The following is an 18,082-nucleotide window of genomic DNA, read 5'->3' as shown; positions in this document are numbered from 1 at the left end:
AAGAGATGGCTGTGTTAAAGCCGCATCCACCAGCCACGTGTGGACTTTGTATTTCATTGTAATTGAACTTCAGTAGCTGCAGGTAGCCAGTGGCCACTATACTGGGCAATTCAGATGAGGGTCAGGAAGGCCCGTCGGGAGGGAGTGCTTGGGGCCCGGATGGGTAGGGCCTCGGCAGCCAGGGCAAGAGGCAGGGCTGGATCTCGGGTCTTTGGAGCTAATTCAGTCTTGGGTCTTTGAATTTTACCTGCCAGCCTTTCATGGGAAGTCGCTGAAGCATTTCAAGTAGAATAGAGTGTTTCATTCATTGGATCCTAAATTTGTTTAATCAGTTTCTCCTGTTTGTTGACCTCTCACCCCGTTTCTCCCCCTTCCCTTCTCTTGGCCACTGTGCTATTGTATATGCTCTCAACTTGATATATTCTGATGAGACGTGATTTGTTGTTTGTGGGATGGTGTCTTTTGAAGCGAGAGTGTGGTATATCTCGTTTGGCTTCCTATCCTTTTTCTCTAAGTGCTATGTTGTTGGGGTCCATCCATGTTGCCACAGAGCATCGGACCTCCCACTTCTTTTTTTTTTTTAAGAGAGAGAGCATGAGTGGGGCGGGGAGGGGGACAGAGGGAGAAGCAGACTCCCTGCTCAGCTGGGAGCCTGACGCGGGGCTCGATCCCAGGACCCCGAGATCATGACCTGAGCCGAAGGCGGACGCTTCACCGACTGAGCCGCCCCGGTGGACACCTTCCACTTTCCCCATCCCTCCCCCCAGCGCTGGATGCCCGAGTTGCCTCCAACTTCCCACCTCCCCATTCCCATGCCTGCCTCCTCTCCGGGTCATGTGCCCAGTGGATGAACTGCCGGCCATAGGGAGTGTGTATATTGAAGGGGGTGGCGCCTGGGTGGCTCAGTGGGTTGAGTGTCCGACTCTTGGTTTCAGCTCAGATCCTGAGCTCAGTGTTCTGAGATCAAGCCCTGTGTCGGGCTCTGCGCTGAGTACAGGCTCTGCTTGAGATTCTCTCTTCCTCTGTGTCTGCCTCTCCCGCTCACGCTCTCTCTCAAATAAATAAATAAATCCTTGAAGGTGCCTAAGTATTGCCAGAAAAAAAAAATGCATTTCAGAAAGATGTTTCTGGCTGTCTTCATTACTTCATTTACAAATCTTTACCGGTCACCTGCAAGCGGTTGGGTACAGTTTTCGGCACTGAGAATAGAGCAGCGAACGAGACAGATCAAATCTCAAGCTCACACATCACAAACAGGAAAATACGACCAAGGAAATAGCAGGTACGAATAATTACGATAGTGGCAATCAGGCAGGATGGTTGGATAGGATGTCTGGAAGGCTACTTTGCTGGCGAGGTACTTCTTGCAAAATGGACTGGAAGGGGGCAGTCTTGAGGGAGGGGAAAGGCAAAGAGGCTAGAGGCTATCTCGGCGATGCAGGGGAGAGCTGCCGATGGCGTGAACGGGGTGGGGACGGTGGGGCTCATACCTCTGGGTCCGGATACGGTGGAGCCCTTTCCCAAGACAGGGGACCCTGGGGATTGGTGGCTGGCAGCCGGCCACCTCGGGTCTGGCGCTCAGGGCGCCCGGGGCCGGAGGCACAGACTGGGAAGTCCTCTGGGTTTGGGCTGGCTCTTGGTTCCCTGGGGCCGCCATAACAAAGTACCACCAGCTTGGTGCTTAAAAAGACAGAAATTTATGCTTACGGTTCTGTAGGAGGGAAGTCTGAAATCCAGATGTCGGCAGGGCTGTCCTGTCTCCCAAGCCAGGAGATGGGCTTTCCTCTTCCAGCAGCTCCTTGCAGCTTGTGGGGCTTGGGCCTCTGCCTGTCATCACGGGGGGCAGGGGGGAGCGGCCCTCTTCCTCCGCAGCTGCCTCTAGCCGTGGCAGTTTCCAGGTGCACCTGCCACAAAGACCGAGGTGGAGACACAAGGGCAAAGGTGTCCACTGAACTAGGTGGGATGGCAGGTGTCAGTGTCCCTCCTGGATACCGGGCCAAGGGAAGAAACAGAGCCCAGGGGGGATGCGGACAGATTTTCAAGAGATTTGGTTTGGAAGGAAAAGCGGGAGACAAGGAAAGAACTAGAAGGGATGGAAAAGTATGGTCCCGGCACAGCGGAAGGAGGTTGGTGACTCCGAAGATAACGCCCTGCTTTTGAAGCCCCGCTTGGCTTGTTCTGCAGCTGTGTGGTCTTGGGCTGGTTGCTTAACCCCACTACACCTCGGTTTCCTTATCCGGAGAATGGGGATAATGACAGTACCGACTTCCCAGGGTTGTCATGAGGAATTAATGATTGAGGGCACGTAAAATGCTTAGCACAGTGTGTGGTACACAGCGAAGTGCTAAATATTAACTCTTATTATGAACAGGTTAAAAAAAAGAAAAAACAAACAAGACAAGGAGGTTTCCCGAAGGAAGTGGTAAGTAACATGAGATGCGGAGGAAAGGTCAAGGACCTGGCAGCGCTAGGCGAGCCTGGAAAGAGGGGACAGGGAGCAGAGGTGAAGGCTGTAGGTCTGCAGGCTCTCTGGAGCAGCTAAGAGAGAGCAGGTGTTAGAGGAGACAAGACGTAACCCTGGTCTGGGCAGCGAGAAGGTGTGTGTGTTGGGGTGGGGAGTCGCCAGGAGCATGTGGATCCGGGGGCACAGACGGCACCAGCTTTTAGATCATTCAGATGGTATCTCGGTTTGATACCACGCATCTTCACCTCTGTGCCACACCTATACAGCCGAGGGAAACTTCTACAAGTGAGGGATGGGCACCAAAGAATGATTGCTTGTGGGTGCGTGGTGATGTCGCTCAGCGAGGAGTTGGGGGGGGACGAGGAGTTTGTATGTGGGCTGGCCAGGTTTCAGAAGCCTGGAGTAGGGCGCCTGGGTAGCTCAGTTGGTTAAGCGACTGCCTTTGGCTCAGGTCATGATCCTGGAGTCCTGGGATCGAGTCCCGCATTGGGCTCCTTCCTCAGCAGGGAGTCTGCTTCTCCCTCTGACCCTCCCTCCTCTCATGTGCTCGCTCGCTCTCTCTCTCTCTCTAATAAATAAATAAAATCTTAAAAAAAAAAAAAGAAGCCTGGAGCAATCAGCTAGAGAGAGCCGGCTTGGTCTGGTAGGAGGTGGGAGGTGCTCAGGGCTGGACACACAGGCTTCAGAGGCACCGTGGCAGGTGGCCGCCCAAACTGGGGGGGGGGGGGGGCGGTGAATAATGAATAGAATGACCTGCAGAAGACAGGTGGCAGAAGACAGTCCAGAAAAGGCAGAGGTTGGTGAAGAACAAGCCGCGGAACGAGAGGCCTGGGGGCATGGCAACGCCGTCACAGGACACTCGTCTGGACGAGAGGAAAGAGAACCCAACCTCATGCAGTGACTGACTCGATTAGGAAGGGCTTGTGGACCGTTGCCGAAGACATCTCGGTGGAGTAGCAGGGGAGAGACCAGATCTGGGTTGGTAGGGTGGGAAAGAAACACAAGGAAGCACAGACCATAAGGACTGCTCCCAGGAAGCCTGGTGTTTCTTTGATGGCGCCGCGAAAGGCGAGGACAGATAAGGAGGCAGGGGTTTTTTATTTTGTTAAGAACAGTGAACAAGACAAGGCAAGACAGTGAACTCGAGGTGGACAGGAGCGAATGGAAAGAGAGTGGCAGAGGAGGAAGCCTTTGGGCTAGAATGGCTGGAGCCCTTACTAGCTCTAGCTTGTAAACATATTTAAATCGCCAGGAAAATCACATGGGCAAACCCTTCAGTAGAACAGGGAAACCACCTGCTGATCTCTGAGGCATCTGCTAATTCCTGCCCGTGGAGATAAAGAGGACATCACTGTTGTATGAGCAGGAATTCTTTCCTGCCTCCGTGCTGTCGCCCTCACCCTGGGGTCTTTTTAGCCTTACTGCAGACAGGGCTATCCCTTCCTATGAGCCTCGTCTCGTAGCGCAGTTAACCAGTCCACACCAGAACTCCCTCTGCCCCTTCCGTATGCTCCCTCTGCTGCCGGGGCCGCCCTGCGTGGTCTCTTGCTTGCCTTGCCCCCAGCCCTACCCTCCCTCTTCTACATTGTTCGGGCTCGGGGCTGGACACAAGGACCTCAGTCCTTAACAGTCCGAGGGAGGGTAGTCATTTCTGCAACCTTCACGACCTTGCCTGGCGATTCAGTTGGTCGCGCTCACTTTTCCCTCTTTTTCTGTCCGCGCTGCCCGAGGCGCTGGGACAGAGAGAACCGTCGCCTCGCGAAGGGCCGCAGGGATGGGGCGGGCGGGGGAGCAGGGGGCAGGACCGCGAGGAAGCCGGCGCCTACAGGAGCGGCCGGCAGAGGGCACGCCGGCACCGGGATTGGCCGCGGCTGGAGCGCGGACCTCGGGACTGGGGACGCGCACGTGGGGCCCGCGGCGCGGGCGGGCACGAGGGCTGGCGGGGGCGCAGCGTCCGGGCTAAATATACGCGCCGCCGGGGTCGGGGGTTGGGGGCGGCCCTCGGGAGGAGCAGTGACTTCTGGAGCTGCATTAGTCTGGGAGGGACACTGCATCTCCGGGCGAGCACCCGGGCTCCCTTGAAACCTGGGGCAAGCCTCGCGCCGGGACCTCAGTCTTCCCGTCTGCGGAATGGGGACCGTGCATTTCTTCGAGAAATAGTGAGCAGCTGCTGCGGGCGTCAGGCACGCCGACAAGTCCTTACCGCCGTGCAGTTCAGCCTCGCGGGGTGGGGGTGGGGGACAGAATAAACGGACAGGTGCAGGAGCCGCTCAGCTCTTAAAGCACGCCAGGAGAAAACTGAAGGATGATGGGCTACGGAGGTCACCCTGAGAATCACGGAGGCGAATTCTAGGTGGAGGAAAGTGCCCGTGCAAAGGCCGCGAGGCCGCAGGGCCTGGCCGGTTGGGGTAAAGGAAGAAGGCGGCCCGAGCGGCCCGGGAGCTGGCCGGGGCGCGCGGGGCCCCGAAACAGTGGGGTCCGCGGGGAGGCTGGGGGTGCCTGGAAGGGGCTCGGGGGAACTTCCTCCCTCGGGCGAGGTCAAAACAGCCTTGGCCGGGGTGTTGGCCGCACGGATAAGCGGAGTTGTGCATTTTGCTCGGTAAATTCTACCTCAAAAGCAAAAGTGAGCGCAACTGCGAGCTGCGAAAGTCGTCCTTGTGCGGTGCGGGCGGGTCCGCGGCCCGGGGCGTGCGGGGCATCCCTCGGGGAGAGGCGGTGTGCGGGCCCCCGCCGTCTCGAGGGCGGAGGGGAGCGGTGCCGCCCCCAGCCCGAGCCGAGGCTGTCGGCGCCGGCCCCCCACCCGGGTCGTCAGGGGCAACCCTGGAGCTGCGACCCCCGCCCCGCCCTGCGCGCAGAGGCCAGGTGGCGGTTAGGGCGCAACCAGCCCGTTTGATTTCCCGCGGCCGGTGGAGAGGGGCGGAGGGGGAGGGGAAAGGGGCCGTCGGCCAATAGGCTGGGCTGGCGGCGGTCATGTGACGGTCGCGGGGCGGGGCCCAGGTGTACTTACGGGGCGGTCAGCAGGGGCCTCGGCCTCCGCGCGAAGTCCGGGAGGCGGGGCCGGCGTGCGGGCCGGGGGGCTGCTCCTCTCCGATAGGCCTGTGGCCAGGAGGCGGGGCCTGCGCGCGCCGCGGCTGCGGGCTGCGATTGGCCTTGGCCCGGGGCCCGCTGCCGGCGTGCGGGCGAGGCTCGGGGCGCGAGGATCGAGCGGGGCGGCGGGTTCGCGAGCCGGGGGGAGGGGCCGGGGCGGTGGCGGCGGCGGAGGAGGCGGAGGAGGTGGCGGCGGCGGGGGCCGGTACCGGACCCGGCGGGATGAGCGAGGCGGAGGCGGCAGCGGTGGCGACAGCGGCCCCCGCGGCGACGGTGCCCGCGACGGCAGCAGGGGTGGTAGCGGTGGTGGTACCGGTGCCCGCGGGGGAGCCACAGAAAGCAGGCGGCGGGGCGGGCGGCGGCGGGGTCGGAGCCGCCTCGGGCCCCGCTGCCGGGACCCCCTCGGCGCCGGGTCCCCGCACCCCTGGCAACCCGGCGACGGCAGCGTCGGGGACCCCCGCGCCCCCGGCCCGGAGTCAGGCGGACAAGCCGGTGCTGGGTGAGGGGCGGGCGCGTGCCGGAGCGGCTCTACGGGGTCGACGGGCTGGGGGAGGGGCATCGCGGAGCCCACGCGGTCCCGAAAAGCCGGAGGCCGGCCTGGCCCCGAGGCTCCAAGGACTAGCTGGGCTGGGGGCAGCTGGCCCGAGTGAGTTCGCCTGGTGGGAAATCCCGCCGCGCCTTCCCCGCTGGCAGGGCGTGGTGGGCAGGTCCGGCTGGGGCCTTGGGCACGCCCCCGCGGCGGGAGACTCGGTTCGGTCAGCCTGGGAAGCAGGTGCCCTGGGAATCCTTACGTTGGGAGGGCAGAACTTGGTGGGCCCGGTGAGTACCTGGTTCTAGGTGAAGGGCCTGGATTTGTAGCCCGTGAGCAACGTGACTTAGAGTTGGAAGGGTCTTGAAAGCCTGAGCCCCGCTGTGTGGGCGCTTCCATTTGGTGGGCCTGGGGTCGGAAAGAACGCTTTGGAGCTACAGGGCGAAACCGGTGGCTTGAAGTTATGCTTAAGAGGTAAAGGGCAGGTGGATTGGATTTGGAGTGTCTCCAAACTGAGCCCAATTCCATCTCTCTCCCCCCATCTTACTGCCCTCACTGCATCTCTGCCTGGCAGCAATCCAAGTCCTGGGCACTGTCAAATGGTTCAACGTCCGGAATGGTTACGGATTCATCAACAGGTATCCGAGAAACCCAGGGAGGGGGTGTCTTCCAAACCGGCCCGTGGGACTGGACACCCTCCCGACCCCCTCTCTCCCCCTGCTGAGGCACGTGGTTGCAATGTCCAGCTGACGCTGATTGAACGTCTGTAGCCCCCGCACAGATGTGGGCAAGGTGGAGCCTCCTGCGCAATCTGCAAGGGCAGCAGAGGGTTAATGATCTAGGAACTTAGCAAACCTGGCTCTGAGCTGCGCGGCGAGTCCGTCTCACCTTGTGGTTTGGTTTGCTTTGCCTTTGGGGCAGAATGTACCTGCTGTCCACGCCTCAGGGCTCCGGGCTGTAATCCTCACTCGTTTCCTGTTTCGGGAGGCTGGAGGAGCACTCCCCTGACTCATCTCCCTTAGAGGGCTGCTGGCTCATTTGAATCCCCCCACCTGACCCTGACGGGGGGGGGGGCAGGTTGGAGAAGAATGCCAGCCCCGGCAGAGGCTGCTGCTTTCCTTCAGTTGGACAGCCCCAGCCCTCCCGCGACCGCGGAGGGGCTGTCGAGGCAGATTCTGAGCAGAGCCAGGTCTCCCCCAGCGGGCCCTTCCCCAACCCAGGCACCCTGCCCAGCCCAGCCCTCCCGGGAGGCCCCAGTTCCCTCTTAGCAGGCTGACCTTTGTGCAGATCCAAGTGCTTTAAAGTGAGAACATTTGACCTAGGGAAGGATCCCTCTCTAATTCTGGAAACTGAGGGCTCCTGGGAAGTTCTGAAGGAAAATCCATTCCCCCCCCTCCCCGCCATGGGGTGCTAGGATAAACTGGGGTAATAGGCAAGTCGTGATTGAAAATGGTAAAATATTTTCTTTCTCACCCTTGATCCTTTGGTATGTTGATGGGGGGGCCTGACCCTGGGGTTCACCTCTGGGCTGAGGGTGAGAATAAAGTCTTGGGGATGTTTTAGAGCAGGTTCTGGACACGTTGTCCCCTCTGCTTCTCTCCCCCGTCCGCACTTTCTCTTTCCTTCTAGAGTATAGGAGGGAGGACATGGAGAGGAATTTTCCAGCCATGATAGGGGTTGGGGGCGGGGGCCCGAGATAGTTACACTCAGCCCTGCCAGGTTCTAAGGTGCCCCTGGGGCGGGGAGGTGAGTCCTCAGGAGGTAAAGAGCTGGCCCGGCGTCTTCAAGGTGACTTTACCTTTCCCCTCTGCCCTTAGGAAGCTCAGGGTTTTCGCCATACTTCTCTTCATACCCACTCCTGGCTCTTGTCATTCCCCAGCCCGGTCTTCCCCGGCACCCCCCCCCCCCGCCCCCTGCAAGGAGCCGGGGGAGGACAGTGAGGGTGGGTCTGCTGCTTTGGGGCGTGGGCAGCTGGGGAGGTCTCACCAAGGCCCCCCACTAACAACCCCTCCTGTTCTGCAGGAATGACACCAAGGAGGATGTCTTTGTTCACCAGGTAAGAGCTAGGGGGGAGAGGGGTGCGGAGGAACCCGCCCTGTCTCTCTCTCTCGCTCTCTCGCTCTCTCGCTCTCTCGCTCTCTCGCTCTCTCGCTCTCGGCCTTTGCCATAATCCTCAGCAGCACGCAGCGTTTCTCCTGCCTCTCCCCTCACAACAGCATGCCCGCCAGGAAACGGTCCTCTCCTCCCCCTCGCCTCAGGTGCCTGTATTAACCGCCATTGGCCCCACGTGTGTCACGCTGTCTCTGTGAGAAATGAGCTTGTTGCCCCCCGGCCGTGGCGTGCTCACTCCCCACATCAGGACCTGTTAACACGAGGACGAATCCTAGGCTGTGTTCTGAGGGAGAGGACACAGGCTAGAGCTGCTTGGGTGCAGCGGTTCTCAAAGTGTGGTCCCTGTGGCAGCGGCATCACCTGCCTGCCAGTCCTCAGCTCCCCACAGACCTGCTGAAGCAGCTGTGCTTGGGGGTGGAGGCCAGCCGCCTGTTTGAAGGAGCCCTCCGGGTGCTGTGGCTGGGGCCCCGGGTTGAGAACCACGGCTGTTGGGGGGGGGGGCCCTCAGGTAAGAAGCCGTGCGTTTGGCCTGCTGGGCAACTTAGCACTGTCTCTGCTTTTGGTTTTGCTTTGAGTTCCTGCTTCTGGCCTCCCTCTGGGAAATCCCAGAGGGGTACAGGGAGGAGGAGTGTGTCGTGGGGACGGACAGTGCTGGGGGCACAGGCGCTGGGAGGCGCCTGGTTCCCGGCTTCTCCCCCACTGAACTTGGCCGGCCTCCGCGCTCCACCCTGCGGCCCGGCCGCACGGAGGATGGGTGGTGAACTGCACGAGATGGGGTGGCGGACCCAGCAGGGGTGAGGGAGACTCCGGGCTTGCTGCCCTCACCTTTCTCGTGGCCTTTCCCCTGCCAGACGGCCATTAAAAGAAACAACCCCAGGAAGTTCCTGCGCAGCGTCGGAGATGGAGAGACAGTGGAGTTCGATGTCGTGGAGGGAGAGAAGGTTCGGGCTGTAGCGGGGCAGGGGTGGCCCAGCTGCGGGAGGGAGGCCCTCCTGAGGCGCCCCCCTTCCCCGGGCCAGTCAGCCCGGGCCGTGGGAACGGGGTCGGGCTCTGCCGAGGACCTGCGGCCTTCGCCACTCTGGTGTCCTAAAGACAAGGCCCTCTTGCTAACATCCGGGTTGCTTTATCAGGCACCGGGCCCTTCCAGTCTGTTCTCCACGTGTCCTGAGTCCGCAGCCCTCCTCCCCCACCTTCCCTCCACCCCGAGAGCGTCCATAGCAGCTACGCGGGAGGGGCAGGTTACAGCGGGGGCCCCTCCTAGAAGGCTCCACACAAGGGCCCGGGCCCCTGGGGGAGGGTAGGAGACCCCAGCCCGGAGGAGCTGCAGGGAAGCTGGAGAGGGGGATTTAGCTGGAAAAAGGGAAGGCAGGTCTGGGGGTGTTGGGCCCGGAGTGGGGGCGAGCTCTCACTGTCCTCCCGGTCTCCCCCCCCCCCCAGGGTGCAGAAGCTGCTAACGTAACTGGCCCGGGGGGCGCGCCGGTGAAGGGCAGCCGCTATGCCCCCAATCGACGCAGGTTCCGCAGGTTCATCCCCCGGCCTCGTCCAGCTGCCCCGCCACCCATGGTGGCAGAGGCTCCATCAGGCGGGACTGAACCGGGCAGCGAAGGGGAGCGGGCCGAGGACTCTGGGCAGAGGCCCAGGCGGCGGCGCCCACCTCCCTTCTTCTACCGACGGCGCTTTGTGCGAGGCCCTCGGCCCCCCAACCAGCAGCAGCCTATAGAGGTGGGGGTCCTGGGTGTGTGGGAAGGGAGGGGCGTCGGTGAGGACAGAGACCTCGGAGTCTCCAGAGGAGGAGGAGGGGGGCTGGAAAGGGCCCTGGGGCGGCAGGTGCCCCACCCCCACCCCCCAGGCCTTTGTGTGTTCCTAGGGCACCGACGGGGTAGAGCCCAAAGAGACAGCCCCATTGGAGGGGGACCAACAGGGAGATGAGCGCGTCCCCCCTCCCAGATTCCGGCCTCGGTACCGGAGGTAAGACTCCCTTCCTGGGGCCCGTCTTCCCCCCCATCTGGTATTGGTCGGGGGCGGGGGAGAGCAAGGCTGAGGGGAGCCTGAGGCTAGTGGGGGGGGGGCGCTGAGTGATGCCCAGGCGGGTGGGAAAGCAGGCTGGGTCCCCTCGGCTGGGGGAGCCCCGGGAGGGAGGCAGACGGAACAAGTCCCCCACGTGTCTCCCCAGGCCTTTCCGCCCCAGGCCGCCCCAGCAGCCTACCACCGAAGGTGGGGATGGCGAGACCAAGCCCAGCCAAGGCCCCACTGATGGGTCCCGGCCTGAGCCTCAGCGCCCACGAAACCGTCCCTACTTCCAGCGGCGGCGGCAGCAGCCCCCCGGACCCAGGCAGCCCACAGCCCTGGAGGTGAGGACCTGGGCTGCTTGGTGGGGGGCTAGGGGGGTAGGAGAAAAGGCCCCAGGCTGTTGCCCTTCCCTTCTCTGCCCCTGCCCGCCCCCACACACCAGGGAGCCCAGACCGCTGCTGCTGGATCTGCCACTTCTGGCAGATCTGCCCCGGCTCTGCTTGGAAGCCCCAACCCCCCCTTGTGGGAGGAATGGGAAGAAAAAGGTGGAAGAAGATTCAAGTTGGGTGCTCTCAGGGATGAGAGGGTTTCAAACGACTGCCCCTGTTCTCGCCAGCCCTCGGCCCCCATCAACAGTGGGGACCCCACCACCACCATACTGGAGTGACTCCAACACGAAGGACCCCCCCCGAGCTACCATCTGGTGAGCGGCTGCGCCCAGGGCAAGCCCGGAGGTGGGGCGCTGGGGCCTGAGGAGGGGGCGCTGGTCCCCATTTGTCTCTGTCTTTCTCTCGCGCAGGTTGTCTGCCAGTTTTTCCAGCCACCCTGTACCCCACCCAGCACCCCCTCCCCCTTCCCCATGACTCATGACATCAAAATACCGGCTTTCCCCTTTCCCTTGAGACTCAGGAGGGCTGAAGCAACAGCCGTTTGCTTTTTCTCTGTCCCCTACCAAGGGTTGAAGGAAGGGATCCATCCTGTTGTTCAGAGGCACCACGTCCCTCCCCTGAATCAGGCTGAGAAGGACCCAGCCAGCTCTCACCTCCTCCTGGTTGTTTTTCTTTCCCACCCCAGTTTATTTTTGGTCTCTCCTCTAGCCCCTACCTCTGAAGCCATTTTATGAACCGTCATGTGCCACCTGAGCCTCCAGTAAAAACAAAAACAGGCTTTCCCCGTGGTTTTGGTCTTGGTCTCTTTTCTGTGGAGTCGATGGGGACTCCCTGCCCAAGGGGGCGGCGGCGTGAGCCCTCCTTCCGGTGTTTCTGAAGGTGCTTTCCCCCCTGTGAGAGCCACCTGTCCCGTCGTAGCCTGGGGCTGACCGTTGCCCTGCAGGAATGTTCTGGGAAGTGCCCAGGGCAGCGGCTAGCGCTGGGGCTACAACTTACGGAGCGTTCACTGTTCGTAAACGCCGTGAGCGGGGCGCCCGGCTGGCTCAGGTGCTAGAACATGCCCCTCTTGATCTTGGGGTCGTGCATTCAGGCCCCATGTTGGGTGCAGAGAAGCTTAAGTGGGGGCAGAGTGACCGCAGCCAGAGGATTCTTGGGCCTTGAGCTTAAGGCAGGGTGGAGGGAGGGACAGGGAGCGTCCCCGGGTGCTTCCACGACAGGACGCGCGTCGCATACGGTGACTTTATGTGTGGATCTATATACATATGTATATATACATTTAGTACAACAGACCTTTGGTTTCTTCTTCCTGCCCCTTTTGCAAACATATACAAAAATATCTGAAGGCTCCTCCCACCCCGTGTTTACAGCCTTTCAAACTCCTCTTTCCCTTAGTTGGTCAAAAGCTTGTGGGTAGAACACCCTTGAGGAGGGCAGAGGAGGCAGGAGTGGGGGCCCCCCCCTTGGAAGCCTCGGGGAGCCGTCCCTCTCACCACACGTGCCCCGGAAGATGGAGTGAGAGAGCTGAGCCTGCCAGGAGAGCTGAGCTCAGGCCTCGGGAGGCTGGGTCCTGTCCGGGAGGGGTCAAGGCGGGACCCCCTTCACCCAGAGTCTATGTGGCAAGAACTCAGAGAAAGTGCCAGCGAGTGGGAGGAGTCCGAGGTGACAGGAAGCGGCTTCTCTGCTCCAGTCCTGCTCCCTGCTTCCGTCCACCCACTAAAAAGTCAGCCCAGGGCCTCTCCTCCCCGCACCCCCCTCTTCTCTAGCAAGGGGTGAGAGAATATTCTGGAACAGAGGCGGGGTGGGGGTGGGGCGGCCTACGGAGGAGGGAGGGGATGAGCCGGGATAACGGCCCACCCTGACGGCCACAGCCTAACACATAAATAATCCAAGAGTCACATGAGGGGACTGGGGGCGCTCAGACCACCCTTCCCTCCAGCTTCCCGGTTCTGCCAGGCCGCAGGGGCATCACCCTGGAAGTAACGGGGAAGAGGACACCGGGGAGGAGGGGGCGGGGGGGCGGGGCGAGAGCACATTCCCCTGCCAGGCCCCCGCCAGGCCCCTCAGTCGTTCTCGTCTGGCCCCAAGTACTCGAGTTCCGTGCTGGGTTTCACCTCCTGCTCTAAGAGGGAGGGCGTCCGGTGGAAGTTGGCCGAGATCTGGTCAAACGTCCGGCCTCGGGTTTCAGGCACTTTTAAGAAGGTGAAGATAAAGAAGCCAAGCAGGAGGATGGCGAACAGAAGGAAGACGTAGGGCCCCATAGCCTCCTGGGATAGGGGGAGAAAGACGTGTTGGCGGGCGGGGGGTGGGGGGGGGTGGGTTGGTCTCCATCGAGCCGGGCAGTAAGGGCCCAGGCGGGTGGGGGGGCTATGCAGACGCAGGTGGCTCCTTGGCGGGGCAAGGGAACCGACCAGGAATGAGTGAAGAAAAGATTCTCTGGGCGCCTGGGTGGCTCAGTCGGTTAAGCCACTGCCTTCGGCTCAGGTCATGATCCCGGGGTCCTGGGATCGAGGCCCACATCGGTCTCCCCCTGCTCTGCGGGGAGCCTGCTTCTCCCTCTGCCTCTGCCTGCCATTCCCCCTGCTTGTGCTCTCTCTCTGTCAAATGAATAAAATCTTTAAAAAAAAAAAAAGAAAAAAGATTCTCTGTGCCCCACCTCCGATAATCTGTCTCCCTCTCTCCTGTGCTGAGGGCAGTACACTCTGCTCAGAGCGGATTCCCAACCGGTTGTCTGCGGCAGGAACGCGTACTGATCGTTTTACTCTAAGTCAGTCAGGCCCCAGCTGGTTTGGAAGACAGCTCCGCTGTTAGCCCAGTACTTCAGCTCCCACGTGGTCCACCAGAGTGACCCCCCAGACAGGAGCGAGGAAAGCAAGTGGGAGACGGGGGTGGGCGGTTCAGAGCGGCCTACAGGGGGGTGGGAGATGGGGACGAGGCGCAGGGCACCTACCGCAACATACTGGAAACCCATGCCAATGATGAAGTTGCACGTCCAGTTGGAGAAGCCAGCCACGGCCATGGCCGCTGGGCGGGGGCCCTGGCTGAACAGCTCGGCCACAATGAACCAGGGGATGGGGCCCGGGCCAATCTCAAAGAATGCCACGAAGCCAAAGATGGCCACGATGGAGACATAGCTCATGGCGGGAACGCGCTCCTGGGGCAGGCGGGGAGCGAAAGGAATTCAGGTGGTGCAGAGAACTGAAGTCCGTCCCTCCCAGCAGCTCACGGAGGAGCTGACACCCAGGTGAGAACAGGCCTCTGAGCGGCGCTGAGCCCTGACCCTCGGCGGGCGGCCCTATCACTGCCCTACTCAGGGCCCAGGGGGCGTGAACGCCCTCTCGGCTATTAGGATGGCCCACTCTCTCCCGGTTCTAGAGCTGGCTCCTGACGACTGACTGTTCCTGAGACTGGACAGGGGCAGGGGCTCTCCTTCCTGGCTGCCTTCGTCGTGCTAGAGCTTCCTCCCAGACTGGGAAACTGGTGCAGCCTGGGTCCTTGGGAGCGCGTGCGACACGCGCACACACGCACGGGCTGGGCCGCGGCTCCCTCCCCACCTCCCAGGCCTCACCAGCAGAAGCAGAGCCACAGTCATCAGGATGGCGCAGCCACACATTCCGGCCAGGCCCAGGAGGTGCAGCGTCCTGCGCCCAGCCCGCTCCACCAGGAACACCTGCAGGGCGAGTCAGGGCTCAGTGGAGGGCCTCCGGGGCACAGGAGGTCGGGGGGAGGGGGGGAGCTCCGGGGGGGCGGTGCGGAAGCCAATGGGGGGGCGCCAGCAGTTACCGAGACCAAGGTGAAGACGGTGTTGACTACACCGGCGCCGATGGTGGCGTAGGCCGGCTGCCCGACCCCCGCCGTCTCGAAGATGCTGGTTGAATAATAGAAAACCTACGAGAGGAGGAGAAGGAAAGGGGCTGCGGACGGACCCCGTGCCCGAACACAGGGGGCTGGCTGCCGGCTCACCTCCTCCTGAGCTGCTCCCTCACCCCTGCCCCGCCGAGGCTGCCGCCCACGTACAGCATTGATGCCGGACAGCTGCTGGCTCAGCTGCAGCACGACAGCGATGACCAGGGGCTGCTGGTGGGGGCGGCTGCCCAGGAGCTGGAGCAGGGACAGCGGCCTCTCCCGGTCCAGCTGCCGCTTCTCCTCCTTCAGCTCAGCCAGCGCGCCAGACACGTCAGCCCAGCCGGTCAGGCGCTTCAGACCTGGAGGTGACGAGCATCAGGCCTGAGCGGACGGGGAGCGGGGACACCCCCCCCCCCGCAGGTGCTGGCAAGGTGGCGGGGGCTGGGGTGGGGGTGGGGAGCTCACTCTTTCTAGCGGGCCCCTCCAGGTTCCGGATGATGTAGAGGTAGCGGGGGCTTTCTGGGCAGAAGGGCAGCAGGACCAGCTGCAGGAGGGCGGGCAGCACGGTGACGCCCAGGAGCAGGGGCCAGAGGGTGGCAGTGCCCAGCATGGACTCCAAGCCCAACACCTGTGGCAGCAGGGTGGGAAGGAAAGAGGGCCGGCCGTTCAGCCCAGAGCCCCACCCAACCGGCCCGCCTAGCCACCCGGAAGGCCAGGCCCAGTCACCTGGGCGATCAGAATGCCTATGACGATGGCCAGTTGGTTGAGCGTCCCCAAGGCGCCCCGCAGGTGAGTGGGGGCGATCTCCCCCACGTACATGGGCACCAGCCCCGACGTGAGCCCTGGGCAGAGGGAAGAAGAGAGGGCTGAGGGCAGCTAGTCACTCCCGCCCCCAAGCTCAGTGGTGGTGGAGGGGAGCAGGGCGCCGGGCAGGGCCATGGCGCCCGTGGCCGGTACCTGAGTAGGCGCCAATGAGGAACCGCCCTAGAATGAGCATCTCGTAGGAGGCGGCCGCGTTGGCCAGGCCCATGAGGGCGCCCCCCAGCACCGCCAGGATGTTGTTGACCAGCATTGCCTTCTTCCTGCCAGGCAAAGAGTGGGGCCGAGAGTTAGGGTGCCACGTGGCGGCCCCCTGCCCGCCCCCCCAACCCTTGCCCACCAGCTCCATACCTTCCCAGCCACTGAGAGACGACACCGACGAGAAAGGAGGAGATCATGCCGCCCACAGAAAAGATGGCCACAGAGAGAGCCCAGAGGGTGGTGAGGGTGGCTGGTGGGATGGAGCTGAGTCCCTCAGGCCCCTGCCTCCCCAGCCACGTCTCGTTGTAGCTCTGTTCAATCACCTGGTGTGTGTGTCGGGGGGAGACAGTGGAGGAGTGACGGCCTGCAGAGACGTCCCCCGCGGCTCTCCCCTGCCGCCCCCTGCCCCCCACTCTGCCCACCACAGGCCCTTCACCTTCTGTGGGGCATTGATGACCCCAATGTTGTAGCCAAACTGCAGGGAGCCCAGCACAGCCGAGAAGACAGCAAGGACCAGGGTGCCGGTGACTCGCTGCTGAGGAGGTTCCCCGTCCTGGGCAGGCAGAAGCAGAGAGGAGGCGGGTCACACGGAATCATGATTTCTTTTCTTCATCCAGGGGCCCCGGGCCCAGCCGAGCCTGAAGATGCTGGGTTCCATCCAACATGTTGGGTGAGGGAAACTGGGCCATATTAGGCATGGAGCAAGGAACTCAGTGTAAACAGGAGCAGGAAGAACCCACAGGAACTGGGCACGAAGGAGAAAATGGATGTTTGTGTCCAGCAAGCTGAGAAATGTTTGAGGATGTCAGCCTCACCATTTGTCCGTGACCTTGGGACAGGCTTGGCCTTAAGACTTGGGTTCAGATTTGTGCGACCTTGGGCGAGTCACTTCCCGGCTCTGAAGCTAGGTGTCCTCGGGCTTAGGGGAGAGAGGGGTGATGCTGCCTGCTTTGCCTACCTGGCCGTGCAAGGGAGGAAATCAAAACCAAATGCAAAGGGGATTCCTGACCGGGCGGGATTTATAAACAGACAAGTGCCCTATCATCAGCCCCTGTCCTCTTTCCTCCCCTTTGGGGGTGCTCTCAGCAGGCTCCTGGAGGCCCCAACACGCTCAAGAAGGGCAATTCCAAAAAGGACGTCGCGGTCACTCCGCCCCGCATATGGCCCTTGAGGTGGCCTTCCCTGTCTCCGCCCCGGCCTCCCCTCCCCCTCTGGACTCCGCCGCAGGGCAGGGCGGGGGGCCGTGCCCGGCTTTTGCCTGGGAGAGCCGTGCCCAGGGGATGGGGGCGGGAAGGTGGTGCGAGGGGCGGTGGCGGCGGTGGCCGTTTGCTGGCGGCACATACTGTCTCCAAGCGGAAACCTGAGCTGGGGGAGGGGGGGGCTGACGTTCGCCTCAGCCCCTCCACCAACCGTGGGGCCAAGGGAAAGTTCAGCGTCCTGGAGGGCGGCCAGGAGTGGGGGTGGCGGCCCACGAGAGCCTCCGCTCCTCGAAAAACTTCCCGTGAGCCGGGACACACGGACAGCTCCAGGAGGGTAAGACTCGCCTGGATCTGCTTTCTCGGGCTGGATCGGGGGCAGGGTGCCGCGCGATCCCGGCACGCCCCGCCGCGCCCTGGAGAAGGGGGTGAGGTGAACCCAGGACTCGGGAAACCCCGGGGTGGCCCGTGCCCCCGGACGGTACCCCCAGACCCACTCAGCCGCTTAGAAGCATTGGAATCCCACAGTCACGGGGTGGCCAGCCCGGGTATAAATAGCCAGGCCCCCACCTCCCCCACCCCCTGCGCCTGCGCAGGGACCGCCCCCTAGCTGACCCCAACCGCGACCCCAGCCCGGAGAAAAGCGGGCCCTGTGCCCCCGTCCCGCCCCCGCATGCTGAACCCTACTTCCGAGCCGATCTGTTGGAAGCCCGATGGCATCTTGTCTTAGGAACGCGAGGCGCAGGAGCTGCAGTTAACAGGGAGGCGACTGGGGGTCGGCGGCCCCGACCTGGCGGGCAGAGGGCGCGGTGGCGGCGGGCGTCCCGGAGCGACGTGCGGAGGGCGAGCCTGGCGGGACCCACCGCCGCGAGCCAGGGATCCAGAGAGCGGCAGGGCTCCCGGGGATCTGGCGGAGCCCGGCTTGGGGGAGAGACCCGAAGCGCCCCCGCAGCCCCCACGGGCCACGCCCTTCGCAGCACCCATTGGCCAGGAGCCCGCACACCCCAGAAGGCCACGCCCCTCCCTAAGCCTGGAGTTTAGAATTCGGCGGCGGGGGGAGCCGGCTGGCCGGCGAGGCCACGCCTCCCCAGCGTGCCCGGCGCGACGCGCCCGGAGGGTGCCCGCCCGCCTCCGGCCGCGAAGTTTGGGAAGAAGGGTCCCGGGACCCAGGAGGCCCCGCCCCACCTCGTGTGCGGACTCGGTCCAGCAGCCGGGCTTGGGGCTGGGGAAGCACTGGAAAGGCGGGCGCCGCGGGTTGGGACCGCGGGGTCGGGGAGGAGGGGATGCGGCAGGTCCGCTCGGCCCGGGAGAGAACTCGGGCGGCCCGAGACCGCGCGCGAGCGGGCGCGCGGGGTGGCTGGGGAGCAATGGCCTGGAGTAACCCACCGCGCCTATTTTTAGCTCCCACGTTGGGAGACGCCAAATGTCAGGT

General features: G+C 62.9%; 2 protein-coding genes across 6 annotated transcripts; one reads left to right on the top strand and one right to left on the bottom strand.

The window, feature by feature from the left end:
* Nucleotides 1–5,689: 5,689 nt before the first annotated feature.
* Nucleotides 5,690–11,373, top strand: YBX2 (Y-box binding protein 2). 2 transcript variants are annotated; one of them, XM_027567539.1, is made up of 9 exons: nt 5,690–6,050; nt 6,655–6,718; nt 8,103–8,136; nt 9,044–9,133; nt 9,630–9,914; nt 10,060–10,160; nt 10,366–10,543; nt 10,819–10,905; nt 11,159–11,373. In XM_027567539.1, the coding sequence occupies exons 1-8, from the start codon at nt 5,774–5,776 to the stop codon at nt 10,867–10,869; spliced, it is 1,080 nt and encodes a 359-aa protein (XP_027423340.1). In that variant the 5' UTR covers nt 5,690–5,773; the 3' UTR covers nt 10,870–10,905; nt 11,159–11,373. The 2 variants fall into 2 exon arrangements, with proteins under 2 accessions (XP_027423340.1, XP_027423341.1); XM_027567540.2 differs by having other exon boundaries at nt 11,002–11,373.
* Nucleotides 11,374–11,816: 443 nt separating this feature from the next.
* On the bottom strand, nt 11,817–17,560 carry SLC2A4 (solute carrier family 2 member 4). 4 transcript variants are annotated; one of them, XM_027625938.2, is made up of 11 exons: nt 17,338–17,560; nt 15,891–16,007; nt 15,605–15,777; nt 15,392–15,516; nt 15,161–15,276; nt 14,900–15,062; nt 14,606–14,793; nt 14,372–14,476; nt 14,157–14,258; nt 13,539–13,742; nt 11,817–12,855 (listed from the first exon to the last, which is right to left on the bottom strand). In XM_027625938.2, exons 1-11 carry the CDS (start codon nt 17,368–17,370, stop codon nt 12,652–12,654), a joined length of 1,530 nt encoding a protein of 509 aa, XP_027481739.1. In that variant the 5' UTR covers nt 17,371–17,560; the 3' UTR covers nt 11,817–12,651. The 4 variants fall into 4 exon arrangements, with proteins under 4 accessions (XP_027481739.1, XP_027481742.1, XP_027481740.1 ...); XM_027625941.2 differs by lacking the exon at nt 17,338–17,560 and adding an exon at nt 16,413–16,589; XM_027625939.2 differs by lacking the exon at nt 17,338–17,560 and adding an exon at nt 16,270–16,372.
* Nucleotides 17,561–18,082: the final 522 nt, after the last annotated feature.

Source organism: Zalophus californianus, chromosome 16, assembly GCF_009762305.2.
Source record: "Zalophus californianus isolate mZalCal1 chromosome 16, mZalCal1.pri.v2, whole genome shotgun sequence".
In the NCBI taxonomy this organism is placed as follows: domain Eukaryota; kingdom Metazoa; phylum Chordata; class Mammalia; order Carnivora; family Otariidae; genus Zalophus; species Zalophus californianus.
Note: the sequence above shows the minus strand (reverse complement) of the source record. Positions and strands in the feature narration are given on the sequence as shown.